Source organism: Salmo salar, chromosome 18 (genome assembly GCF_965601325.2).
Source record: "Salmo salar chromosome 18, fSalSal1, whole genome shotgun sequence".
Taxonomy (NCBI): Eukaryota; Metazoa; Chordata; class Actinopteri; order Salmoniformes; family Salmonidae; genus Salmo; species Salmo salar.
In genome coordinates, this window is record NC_138308.1 from 37,019,715 (window position 1) to 37,035,625 (window position 15,911).

General features: G+C 45.6%; 1 protein-coding gene across 5 annotated transcripts in view; it reads right to left on the reverse strand.

Moving 5' to 3' along the window:
• The window catches only part of ehbp1 (EH domain binding protein 1), a 477,797-nt gene that overhangs the window by 445,784 nt on the left and 16,102 nt on the right, over positions 1–15,911 (reverse strand). For all 5 annotated transcript variants that reach the window (XM_082964936.1, XM_082964937.1, XM_082964939.1 and 2 more), the window contains exons 3-4: positions 15,152–15,209; positions 14,563–14,658 (exon numbers count right to left, since the gene is read on the reverse strand). In XM_082964936.1, the coding sequence (XP_082821062.1) occupies positions 14,563–14,658; positions 15,152–15,209 (154 nt within the window). The remainder of the gene's footprint in view (positions 1–14,562; positions 14,659–15,151; positions 15,210–15,911) is intronic.

Sequence of the window (15,911 nt, forward strand, 5' to 3'; positions counted from 1 at the left end):
ACTACGTGTTACACAACATGAATACAGGCCCTGACTACTACGTGTTACACAACATGAATACAGGCCCTGACTACTACGTGTTACACAACATGAATACAGGCCCTGACTACCGTGTGTTACACAACCTTATGAATACAGGCCCTGACTACTACGTGTTACACAACCTTATGAATACAGGTCCTGACTACTACGTGTTACACAACCTTCTGAATACAGGCCCTGACTACTGCGTGTTACACAACATGAATACAGGCCCTGACTACTACGTGTTACACAACCTTATGAATACAGCCCCTGACTACTACGTGTTACACAACATGAATACAGGCCCTGACTACTGCGTGTTACACAACATGAATAAAGGCCCTGAGTACTGCATGTTAAACAACATGAATACAGGCCCCGACTACTGAATGTTACACAACCTTCTGAATACAGGTCCTGACTACTGCGTGTTACACAACATGAATACAGGCCCTGACTACTACGTGTTACACAACATGTATACAGGCACTGACTACTACGTGTTACACAACATGAATACAGGCCCTGACTACTGCGTGTTACACAACCTTATGAATACAGGCCCTGACTACTGCGTGTTAATCAACATGAATACAGGCCCTGACTACTGCGTGTTACACAACATGAATACAAGCCCTGACTACTACGTGTTACACAACCTGAATACAGGCCCTGACTACTACGTGTTACACAACCTGAATACAGGCCCTGACTACTACGTGTTACACAACCTGAATACAGGCCCTGACTACTACGTGTTACACAACCTGAATACAGGCCCTGACTACTGCGTGTTACACAACATCAATACAGGCCCTGACTACTGCGTGTTACACAACATGAATACAGGCCCTGACTACTGCGTGTTACACAACATGAATACAGGCGCTGACTACTGCGTGTTACACAACATGAAGACAGGCCCTGACTACTACGTGTTACACAACATGAATACAGGCCCTGACTACTACGTGTTACACAACATGAATACAGGCCCTGACTACTACGTGTTACACAACATGAATACAGGCCCTGACTACCGTGTGTTACACAACCTTATGAATACAGGCCCTGACTACTACGTGTTACACAAACTTATGAATACAGGTCCTGACTACTACGTGTTACACAACCTTATGAATACAGGCCCTGACTACTGCGTGTTACACAACATGAATACAGGCCCTGACTACTGCGTGTTACACAACATGAATACAGGCCCTGACTACTACGTGTTACACAACATGAATACAGGCCCTGACTACTACGTGTTACACAACATGAATACAGGCCCTGACTACTATGTGTTACACAACCTTATGAATACAGCCCCTGACTACTACGTGTTACACAACATGAATACAGGCCCTGACTACTGCGTGTTACACAACATGAATACAGGCCCTGAGTACTGCATGTTAAACAACATGAATACAGGCCCCGACTACTGCGTGTTACACAACCTTCTGAATACAGGTCCTGACTACTGCGTGTTACACAACATGAATACAGGCCCTGACTACTACGTGTTACACAACATGTATACAGGCCCTGACTACTACGTGTTACACAACATGAATACAGGCCCTGACTACTGCAAATTTACACAACCTTATGAATACAGGCCCTGACTACTGCGTGTTAATCAACATGAATACAGGCCCTGACTACTGCGTGTTAATCAACATGAATACAGGCCCTGACTACTGCGTGTTACACAACATGAATACAAGCCCTGACTACTACGTGTTACACAACCTGAATACAGGCCCTGACTACTACGTGTTACACAACCTGAATACAGGCCCTGACTACTACGGGTTACACAACCTGAATACAGGCCCTGACTACTGCGTGTTACACAACATGAATACAGGCCCTGACTACTGCGTGTTACACAACATGAATACAGGCCCTGACTACTGCGTGTTACACAACATGAATACAGGCCCTGACTACTGCGTGTTACACAACATGAATACAGGCGCTGACTACTGCGTGTTACACAACATGAAGACAGGCCCTGACTACTACGTGTTACACAACATGAATACAGGCCCTGACTACTACGTGTTACACAACATGAATACAGGCCCTGACTACTACGTGTTACACAACATGAATACAGGCCCTGACTACCGTGTGTTACACAACCTTATGAATACAGGCCCTGACTACCGTGTGTTACACAACCTTATGAATACAGGCCCTGACTACTACGTGTTACACAACCTTATGAATACAGGTCCTGACTACTACGTGTTACACAACCTTCTGAATACAGGCCCTGACTACTGCGTGTTACACAACATGAATACAGGCCCTGACTACTACGTGTTACACAACATGAATACAGGTCCTGACTACTGCGTGTTACACAACATGAATACAGGCCCTGACTACTACGTATTACACAACATGTATACAGGCCCTGACTACTACATGTTACACAACATGAATACAGGCCCTGACTACTGCGTGTTACACAACATGAATACAGGCCCTGACTACTGCGTGTTACACAACATGAATACAGGCCCTGACTACTGCGTGTTACACAACATGAATACAGGCCCTGACTACTGCGTGTTACACAACATGAATACAGGCGCTGACTACTGCGTGTTACACAACATGAATACAGGCCCTGACCACTGCGTGTTACACAACATGAATACAGGCCCTGACTACTGCGTGTTACACAACATGAATACAGGCCCTGACTACTCCGTGTTACACAACATGAATACAGGCCCTGACTACTGCGTGTTACACAACATGAATACAGGCCCTGACTATTACGTGTTACACAACATGAATACAGGCCCTGACTACTACGTGTTACACAACCTTATGAATACAGACCCTGACTACTGCGTGTTACACAACATGAACACAGGCCCTGACCACTACGTGTTACACAACCTTATGAATACAGGCCCTGACTACTACGTGTTACACAACCTTATGAATACAGACCCTGACTACTACGTGTTACACAACATGAATACAGGCCCTGAGTACTACGTGTTACACAACATGAATACAGGCCCTGACTACTGCGTGTTACACAATATGAATACAGGCCCTGACCACTGCGTGTTACACAACATGAATACAGGCTCTGACTACTGCGTGTTACACAACATGAATACAGGCCCTGACTACTGCGTGTTACACAACATGAATACAGGCCCTGACTACTGCGTGTTACACAACATGAATACAGGCCCTGACTACTGCGTGTTACACAACATGAATACAGGCCCTGACTATTACGTATTACACAACATGAATACAGGCCCTGACTATTACGTGTTACACAACATGAATACAGGCCCTGACTACTGTGTGTTACACAACATGAATACAGGCCCTGAGTACTGCGTGTTACACAACATCAATACAGGCAATGACTACTGCGTGTTACACAACATGAATACAGGCCCTGACTACTGCGTGTTACACAACATGAATACAGGCCCTGACTACTACGTGTTACACAACATGAATACAGGCCCTAACTACTGCGTGTTACACAACATGAATACAGGCCCTGACCACTGCGTGTTACACAACATGAATACAGGCCCTGACCACTGCGTGTTACACAACATGAATACAGGCCCTGACTACTACGTGTTACACAACCTTATGAATACAGACCCTGACTACTGCGTGTTACACAACATGAACACAGGCCCTGACCACTACGTGTTACACAACCTTATGAATACAGGCCCTGACTACTACGTGTTACACAACCTTATGAATACAGGCCCTGACCACTACGTGTTACACAACCTTATGAATACAGACCCTGACTACTACGTGTTACACAACATGAATACAGGCCCTGAGTACTACGTGTTACACAACATGAATACAGGTCCTGACTACTACGTGTTACACAACCTTCTGAATACAGGCCCTGACTACTGCGTGTTACAGAACCTTCTGAATACAGGCCCTGACTACTACGTGTTACACAACATGAATACAGGCCCTGACTACTACGTGTTACACAATATGAATACAGGCCCTGAATACTACGTGTTACACAACATGAATACAGGCCCTGACTACTACGTGTTACACAACATGAATACAGGCCCTGACTACTGCGTGTTACACAACATGAATACAGGCCCTGACTATTACGTGTTACACAACATGAATACAGGCCCTGACTACTGCGTGTTACACAACATGAATACAGGCCCTGACTACTACGTGTTACACAACATGAATACAGGCCCTGAGTACTGCGTGTTACACAACATTAATCCAGGCCCTGACTACTGCGTGTTACACAACATTAATACAGGCCCTGACTACTGCGTGTTACAACATGAATACAGGCCCTGACTACTGCGTGTTACACAACATGAATACAGGCCCTGACTACTGCGTGTTACACAACATGAATACAGGCCCTGACCACTGCGTGTTACACAACATGAATACAGGCGCTGACTACTGCGTGTTACACAACATGAAGACAGGCCCTGACTACTACGTGTTACACAACATGAATACAGGCCCTGACTACTACGTGTTACACAACATGAATACAGGCCCTGACTACTACGTGTTACACAACATGAATACAGGCCCTGACTACCGTGTGTTACACAACCTTATGAATACAGGCCCTGACTACTACGTGTTACACAACCTTATGAATACAGGTCCTGACTACTACGTGTTACACAACCTTCTGAATACAGGCCCTGACTACTGCGTGTTACACAACATGAATACAGGCCCTGACTACTACGTGTTACACAACCTTATGAATACAGCCCCTGACTACTACGTGTTACACAACATGAATACAGGCCCTGACTACTGCGTGTTACACAACATGAATAAAGGCCCTGAGTACTGCATGTTAAACAACATGAATACAGGCCCCGACTACTGAATGTTACACAACCTTCTGAATACAGGTCCTGACTACTGCGTGTTACACAACATGAATACAGGCCCTGACTACTACGTGTTACACAACATGTATACAGGCACTGACTACTACGTGTTACACAACATGAATACAGGCCCTGACTACTGCGTGTTACACAACCTTATGAATACAGGCCCTGACTACTGCGTGTTAATCAACATGAATACAGGCCCTGACTACTGCGTGTTACACAACATGAATACAAGCCCTGACTACTACGTGTTACACAACCTGAATACAGGCCCTGACTACTACGTGTTACACAACCTGAATACAGGCCCTGACTACTACGTGTTACACAACCTGAATACAGGCCCTGACTACTACGTGTTACACAACCTGAATACAGGCCCTGACTACTGCGTGTTACACAACATCAATACAGGCCCTGACTACTGCGTGTTACACAACATGAATACAGGCCCTGACTACTGCGTGTTACACAACATGAATACAGGCGCTGACTACTGCGTGTTACACAACATGAAGACAGGCCCTGACTACTACGTGTTACACAACATGAATACAGGCCCTGACTACTACGTGTTACACAACATGAATACAGGCCCTGACTACTACGTGTTACACAACATGAATACAGGCCCTGACTACCGTGTGTTACACAACCTTATGAATACAGGCCCTGACTACTACGTGTTACACAAACTTATGAATACAGGTCCTGACTACTACGTGTTACACAACCTTATGAATACAGGCCCTGACTACTGCGTGTTACACAACATGAATACAGGCCCTGACTACTGCGTGTTACACAACATGAATACAGGCCCTGACTACTACGTGTTACACAACATGAATACAGGCCCTGACTACTACGTGTTACACAACATGAATACAGGCCCTGACTACTATGTGTTACACAACCTTATGAATACAGCCCCTGACTACTACGTGTTACACAACATGAATACAGGCCCTGACTACTGCGTGTTACACAACATGAATACAGGCCCTGAGTACTGCATGTTAAACAACATGAATACAGGCCCCGACTACTGCGTGTTACACAACCTTCTGAATACAGGTCCTGACTACTGCGTGTTACACAACATGAATACAGGCCCTGACTACTACGTGTTACACAACATGTATACAGGCCCTGACTACTACGTGTTACACAACATGAATACAGGCCCTGACTACTGCAAATTTACACAACCTTATGAATACAGGCCCTGACTACTGCGTGTTAATCAACATGAATACAGGCCCTGACTACTGCGTGTTAATCAACATGAATACAGGCCCTGACTACTGCGTGTTACACAACATGAATACAAGCCCTGACTACTACGTGTTACACAACCTGAATACAGGCCCTGACTACTACGTGTTACACAACCTGAATACAGGCCCTGACTACTACGGGTTACACAACCTGAATACAGGCCCTGACTACTGCGTGTTACACAACATGAATACAGGCCCTGACTACTGCGTGTTACACAACATGAATACAGGCCCTGACTACTGCGTGTTACACAACATGAATACAGGCCCTGACTACTGCGTGTTACACAACATGAATACAGGCGCTGACTACTGCGTGTTACACAACATGAAGACAGGCCCTGACTACTACGTGTTACACAACATGAATACAGGCCCTGACTACTACGTGTTACACAACATGAATACAGGCCCTGACTACTACGTGTTACACAACATGAATACAGGCCCTGACTACCGTGTGTTACACAACCTTATGAATACAGGCCCTGACTACCGTGTGTTACACAACCTTATGAATACAGGCCCTGACTACTACGTGTTACACAACCTTATGAATACAGGTCCTGACTACTACGTGTTACACAACCTTCTGAATACAGGCCCTGACTACTGCGTGTTACACAACATGAATACAGGCCCTGACTACTACGTGTTACACAACATGAATACAGGTCCTGACTACTGCGTGTTACACAACATGAATACAGGCCCTGACTACTACGTATTACACAACATGTATACAGGCCCTGACTACTACATGTTACACAACATGAATACAGGCCCTGACTACTGCGTGTTACACAACATGAATACAGGCCCTGACTACTGCGTGTTACACAACATGAATACAGGCCCTGACTACTGCGTGTTACACAACATGAATACAGGCCCTGACTACTGCGTGTTACACAACATGAATACAGGCCCTGACTACTCCGTGTTACACAACATGAATACAGGCCCTGACTACTGCGTGTTACACAACATGAATACAGGCCCTGACTATTACGTGTTACACAACATGAATACAGGCCCTGACTACTACGTGTTACACAACCTTATGAATACAGACCCTGACTACTGCGTGTTACACAACATGAACACAGGCCCTGACCACTACGTGTTACACAACCTTATGAATACAGGCCCTGACTACTACGTGTTACACAACCTTATGAATACAGACCCTGACTACTACGTGTTACACAACATGCATACAGGCCCTGAGTACTACGTGTTACACAACATGAATACAGGCCCTGACTACTGCGTGTTACACAACATGAATACAGGCCCTGACCACTGCGTGTTACACAACATGAATACAGGCCCTGACTACTGCGTGTTACACAACATGAATACAGGCCCTGACTACTGCGTGTTACACAACATGAATACAGGCCCTGACTACTGCGTGTTACACAACATGAATACAGGCCCTGACTACTGCGTGTTACACAACATGAATACAGGCCCTGACTATTACGTATTACACAACATGAATACAGGCCCTGACTATTACGTGTTACACAACATGAATACAGGCCCTGACTACTGTGTGTTACACAACATGAATACAGGCCCTGACTACTACGTGTTACACAATATGAATACAGGCCCTGAATACTACGTGTTACACAACATGAATACAGGCCCTGACTACTACGTGTTACACAACATGAATACAGGCCCTGACTACTGCGTGTTACACAACATGAATACAGGCCCTGACTATTACGTGTTACACAACATGAATACAGGCCCTGACTACTGCGTGTTACACAACATGAATACAGGCCCTGACTACTACGTGTTACACAACATGAATACAGGCCCTGAGTACTGCGTGTTACACAACATGAATCCAGGCCCTGACTACTGCGTGTTACACAACATTAATACAGGCCCTGACTACTGCGTGTTACAACATGAATACAGGCCCTGACTACTGCGTGTTACACAACATGAATACAGGCCCTGACTACTGCGTGTTACACAACATGAATACAGGCCCTGACCACTGCGTGTTACACAACATGAATACAGGCGCTGACTACTGCGTGTTACACAACATGAAGACAGGCCCTGACTACTACGTGTTACACAACATGAATACAGGCCCTGACTACTACGTGTTACACAACATGAATACAGGCCCTGACTACTACGTGTTACACAACATGAATACAGGCCCTGACTACCGTGTGTTACACAACCTTATGAATACAGGCCCTGACTACTACGTGTTACACAACCTTATGAATACAGGTCCTGACTACTACGTGTTACACAACCTTCTGAATACAGGCCCTGACTACTGCGTGTTACACAACCTTATGAATACAGCCCCTGACTACTACGTGTTACACAACATGAATACAGGCCCTGACTACTGCGTGTTACACAACATGAATAAAGGCCCTGAGTACTGCATGTTAAACAACATGAATACAGGCCCCGACTACTGAATGTTACACAACCTTCTGAATACAGGTCCTGACTACTGCGTGTTACACAACATGAATACAGGCCCTGACTACTACGTGTTACACAACATGTATACAGGCACTGACTACTACGTGTTACACAACATGAATACAGGCCCTGACTACTGCGTGTTACACAACCTTATGAATACAGGCCCTGACTACTGCGTGTTAATCAACATGAATACAGGCCCTGACTACTGCGTGTTACACAACATGAATACAAGCCCTGACTACTACGTGTTACACAACCTGAATACAGGCCCTGACTACTACGTGTTACACAACCTGAATACAGGCCCTGACTACTACGTGTTACACAACCTGAATACAGGCCCTGACTACTACGTGTTACACAACCTGAATACAGGCCCTGACTACTGCGTGTTACACAACATCAATACAGGCCCTGACTACTGCGTGTTACACAACATGAATACAGGCCCTGACTACTGCGTGTTACACAACATGAATACAGGCGCTGACTACTGCGTGTTACACAACATGAAGACAGGCCCTGACTACTACGTGTTACACAACATGAATACAGGCCCTGACTACTACGTGTTACACAACATGAATACAGTCCCTGACTACTACGTGTTACACAACATGAATACAGGCCCTGACTACCGTGTGTTACACAACCTTATGAATACAGGCCCTGACTACTACGTGTTACACAAACTTATGAATACAGGTCCTGACTACTACGTGTTACACAACCTTATGAATACAGGCCCTGACTACTGCGTGTTACACAACATGAATACAGGCCCTGACTACTGCGTGTTACACAACATGAATACAGGCCCTGACTACTACGTGTTACACAACATGAATACAGGCCCTGACTACTACGTGTTACACAACATGAATACAGGCCCTGACTACTATGTGTTACACAACCTTATGAATACAGCCCCTGACTACTACGTGTTACACAACATGAATACAGGCCCTGACTACTGCGTGTTACACAACATGAATACAGGCCCTGAGTACTGCATGTTAAACAACATGAATACAGGCCCCGACTACTGCGTGTTACACAACCTTCTGAATACAGGTCCTGACTACTGCGTGTTACACAACATGAATACAGGCCCTGACTACTACGTGTTACACAACATGTATACAGGCCCTGACTACTACGTGTTACACAACATGAATACAGGCCCTGACTACTGCAAATTTACACAACCTTATGAATACAGGCCCTGACTACTGCGTGTTAATCAACATGAATACAGGCCCTGACTACTGCGTGTTAATCAACATGAATACAGGCCCTGACTACTGCGTGTTACACAACATGAATACAAGCCCTGACTACTACGTGTTACACAACCTGAATACAGGCCCTGACTACTACGTGTTACACAACCTGAATACAGGCCCTGACTACTACGGGTTACACAACCTGAATACAGGCCCTGACTACTGCGTGTTACACAACATGAATACAGGCCCTGACTACTGCGTGTTACACAACATGAATACAGGCCCTGACTACCGTGTGTTACACAACCTTATGAATACAGGCCCTGACTACCGTGTGTTACACAACCTTATGAATACAGGCCCTGACTACTACGTGTTACACAACCTTATGAATACAGGTCCTGACTACTACGTGTTACACAACCTTCTGAATACAGGCCCTGACTACTGCGTGTTACACAACATGAATACAGGCCCTGACTACTACGTGTTACACAACATGAATACAGGTCCTGACTACTGCGTGTTACACAACATGAATACAGGCCCTGACTACTACGTATTACACAACATGTATACAGGCCCTGACTACTACGTGTTACACAACATGAATACAGGCCCTGACTACTGCGTGTTACACAACATGAATACAGGCCCTGACTACTGCGTGTTACACAACATGAATACAGGCCCTGACTACTGCGTGTTACACAACATGAATACAGGCCCTGACTACTGCGTGTTACACAACATGAATACAGGCCCTGACTACTCCGTGTTACACAACATGAATACAGGCCCTGACTACTGCGTGTTACACAACATGAATACAGGCCCTGACTATTACGTGTTACACAACATGAATACAGGCCCTGACTACTACGTGTTACACAACCTTATGAATACAGACCCTGACTACTGCGTGTTACACAACATGAACACAGGCCCTGACCACTACGTGTTACACAACCTTATGAATACAGGCCCTGACTACTACGTGTTACACAACCTTATGAATACAGACCATGACTACTACGTGTTACACAACATGCATACAGGCCCTGAGTACTACGTGTTACACAACATGAATACAGGCCCTGACTACTGCGTGTTACACAACATGAATACAGGCCCTGACCACTGCGTGTTACACAACATGAATACAGGCCCTGACTACTGCGTGTTACACAACATGAATACAGGCCCTGACTACTGCGTGTTACACAACATGAATACAGGCCCTGACTACTGCGTGTTACACAACATGAATACAGGCCCTGACTACTGCGTGTTACACAACATGAATACAGGCCCTGACTATTACGTATTACACAACATGAATACAGGCCCTGACTATTACGTGTTACACAACATGAATACAGGCCCTGACTACTGTGTGTTACACAACATGAATACAGGCCCTGAGTACTGCGTGTTACACAACATCAATACAGGCCCTGACTACTGCGTGTTACACAACATGAATACAGGCCCTGACTACTGCGTGTTACACAACATGAATACAGGCCCTGACTACTGCGTGTTACACAACATGAATACAGGCCCTGACCACTGCGTGTTACACAACATGAATACAGGCCCTGACCACTGCGTGTTACACAACATAAATACAGGCCCTGACCACTACGTGTTACACAACCTGAATACAGGCCCTGACTACTGCGTGTTACACAACATGAATACAGGCCCTGACTACTGCGTGTTACACAACATGAATACAGGCCCTGACTACTGCGTGTTACACAACATGAATACAGGCCCTGACTACTGCGTGTTACACAACATGAATACAGGCGCTGACTACTGCGTGTTACACAACATGAAGACAGGCCCTGACTACTACGTGTTACACAACATGAATACAGGCCCTGACTACTACGTGTTACACAACATGAATACAGGCCCTGACTACTACGTGTTACACAACATGAATACAGGCCCTGACTACCGTGTGTTACACAACCTTATGAATACAGGTCCTGACTACTACGTGTTACACAACCTTCTGAATACAGGCCCTGACTACTGCGTGTTACACAACATGAATACAGGCCCTGACTACTACGTGTTACACAACATGAATACAGGCCCTGACTACTACGTGTTACACAACATGAATACAGGCCCTGACTACTGCTTGTTACACAACATGAATACAGGCCCCGACTACTGCGTGTTAAACAACATGAATACAGGCCCCGATTACTGCGTGTTACACAACCTTCTGAATACAGGTCCTGACTACTGCGTGTTACACAACATGAATACAGGCCCTGACTACTACGTGTTACACAACATGTATACAGGCCCTGACTACTACGTGTTACACAACATGAATACAGGCCCTGACTACTGCGTGTTACACAACATGAATACAGGCCCTGACTACTGCGTGTTACACAACATGAATACAGGCCCTGACTACTGCGTGTTACACAACATGAATACAGGCCCTGACCACTGCGTGTTACACAACATGAATACAGGCCCTGACTACTGCGTGTTACACAACATGAATACAGGCCCTGACTACTCCGTGTTACACAACATGAATACAGGCCCTGACTACTGCGTGTTACACAACATGAATACAGGCCCTGACTATTACGTGTTACACAACATGAATACAGGCCCTGACTACTACGTGTTACACAACCTTATGAATACAGACCCTGACTACTGCGTGTTACACAACATGAACACAGGCCCTGACCACTACGTGTTACACAACCTTATGAATACAGACCCTGACTACTACGTGTTACACAACATGCATACAGGCCCTGAGTACTACGTGTTACACAACATGAATACAGGCCCTGACTACTGCGTGTTACACAATATGAATACAGGCCCTGACCACTGCGTGTTACACAACATGAATACAGGCCCTGACTACTGCGTGTTACACAACATGAATACAGGCCCTGACTACTGCGTGTTACACAACATGAATACAGGCCCTGACTACTGCGTGTTACACAACATGAATACAGGCCCTGACTACTGCGTGTTACACAACATGAATACAGGCCCTGACTATTAGGTATTACACAACATGAATACAGGCCCTGACTATTACGTGTTACACAACATGAATACAGGCCCTGACTACTGTGTGTTACACAACATGAATACAGGCCCTGAGTACTGCGTGTTACACAACATCAATACAGGCCCTGACTACTGCGTGTTACACAACATGAATACAGGCCCTGACTACTGCGTGTTACACAACATGAATACAGGCCCTGACTACTACGTGTTACACAACATGAATACAGGCCCTGACTACTGCGTGTTACACAACATGAATACAGGCCCTGACCACTGCGTGTTACACAACATGAATACAGGCCCTGACCACTGCGTGTTACACAACATGAATACAGGCCCTGACTACTACGTGTTACACAACCTTATGAATACAGACCCTGACTACTGCGTGTTACACAACATGAACACAGGCCCTGACCACTACGTGTTACACAACCTTATGAATACAGGCCCTGACTACTACGTGTTACACAACCTTATGAATACAGGCCCTGACCACTACGTGTTACACAACCTTATGAATACAGACCCTGACTACTACGTGTTACACAACATGAATACAGGCCCTGAGTACTACGTGTTACACAACATGAATACAGGTCCTGACTACTACGTGTTACACAACCTTCTGAATACAGGCCCTGACTACTGCGTGTTACAGAACCTTCTGAATACAGGCCCTGACTACTACGTGTTACACAACATGAATACAGGCCCTGACTACTACGTGTTACACAATATGAATACAGGCCCTGAATACTACGTGTTACACAACATGAATACAGGCCCTGACTACTACGTGTTACACAACATGAATACAGGCCCTGACTACTGCGTGTTACACAACATGAATACAGGCCCTGACTATTACGTGTTACACAACATGAATACAGGCCCTGACTACTGCGTGTTACACAACATGAATACAGGCCCTGACTACTACGTGTTACACAACATGAATACAGGCCCTGAGTACTGCGTGTTACACAACATGAATCCAGGCCCTGACTACTGCGTGTTACACAACATTAATACAGGCCCTGACTACTGCGTGTTACAACATGAATACAGGCCCTGACTACTGCGTGTTACACAACATGAATACAGGCCCTGACTACTGCGTGTTACACAACATGAATACAGGCCCTGACCACTGCGTGTTACACAACATGAATACAGGCCCTGACCACTGCGTGTTACACAACATGAATACAGGCCCTGACCACTGCGTGTTACACAACATGAATACAGGCCCTGAGTACTGCGTGTTACACAACATGAATACAGGCCCTGACCACTACGTGTTACACAACATGAATACAGACCCTGACTACTACGTATTACACAACATGAATACAGACCCTGACTACTGCGTGAGCTGTGACAGATTAGATTTGTACCTTTTTGCTTCAACACCAGGCTAGCCTGTCAGCAAGAGATCAGCATGTTGAAGGAACAGTCTCCCCACACACACACACACACACACACACACACACACACACACACACACACACACACACACGTTACCTTGAAGAGTGTGACAGTGATTTCTACGTTTTCTGGTACAGGCCACGCCACCACTCCTCGGTAGGGGTTCTTGATGCCTGGCTGCCAACTGTGAGCCTGGGGAGAGAGTGAGAGTGTTTATTTATTTAACCTATTCTATTTTAACTATTTTTACAACATTGTATATAGCCATAATATTTTGTGAGTGTAATGTTTACTGTACATTTCTATTTCGTTTATTATCTCTTTCACTTGCTTTGGCAATGTTAACATATGTTACCCATGTCAATAAAGCCATTTTAATTGAATTAAGAGAGAGACAGAGGGAGACCGAAAACACAATATATAGACTTTAAAATCACTAAATATAACAAACATTTACACAGATAAAAACCCATGAAGGGTAGAGACCCAAACGGTTGCCAAGGTGCAGACCAACAGGTAAACTGAATAAATATTATAGAAAGCTGTAGACTATACATCTCCACAGTGATTTAGCCTGCTTCCTACTTCCTACGACCAAGTCCAACTAAACAGCTTAAAGTGCTACCGAGACAAAACTAACAGTACAAACACCACACACGCCACACGCGCCACACACACCACACACCTTGGAGGATTTCCGTCGGCTCCTGCGAGTCCACACCACTACCAGCTTGTCTGGTTGCCTGGAAAAGAACAGAGGAAGGAGGAGGGATGAGAAGAGGACAGTGTGGAGGACGGAGGAGGGATGAGAAGAGGACAGTGTGGAGGAAGGAGGAGGGATGAGAAGAGGACAGTGTGGAGGAAGGAGGAGGGATGAGAAGAGGACAGTGTAGAGGAAGGAGGAGGGATGAGAAGAGGACAGTGTGGAGGACGGAGGAGAAGAGGACAGTGTGGAGGAAGGAGGAGGGATGAGAAGAGGACAGTGTGGAGGAAGGAGGAGGGATGAGAAGAGGACAGTGTGGAGGAAGGAGGAGGGATGAGAAGAGGACAGTGTGGAGGAGGGATGAGAAGAGGACAGTGTGGAGGACAGTGTGGAGGAAGGAGGAGAAGAGGACAGTCTGGAGGAAGGAGGAGGGATGAGAAGAGGACAGTCTGGAGATGATCACATCACAGATTACAGATTTAATAACGGAAAGAACACAAGTTTGACTTGTGTGTCCAGTAGCCTCGTCTTTCCATGATTCAATCAGTCAATGTGGGAGCACTTGTTGGCTGCTTTTCCTTCACTCTGCAGTCCAACTCATCCCAAACCATCTCAATTGGTTTGAGGTCTGGTGACTGTGGAGGCCAGATCATCTGATGCAGCACTCCATCACTCTCCTTCTCGGTCAAATAGCCCTAACACAGCCTGGGAGGTGTGTTCTGGGTCATTATCCTGTTGAAAA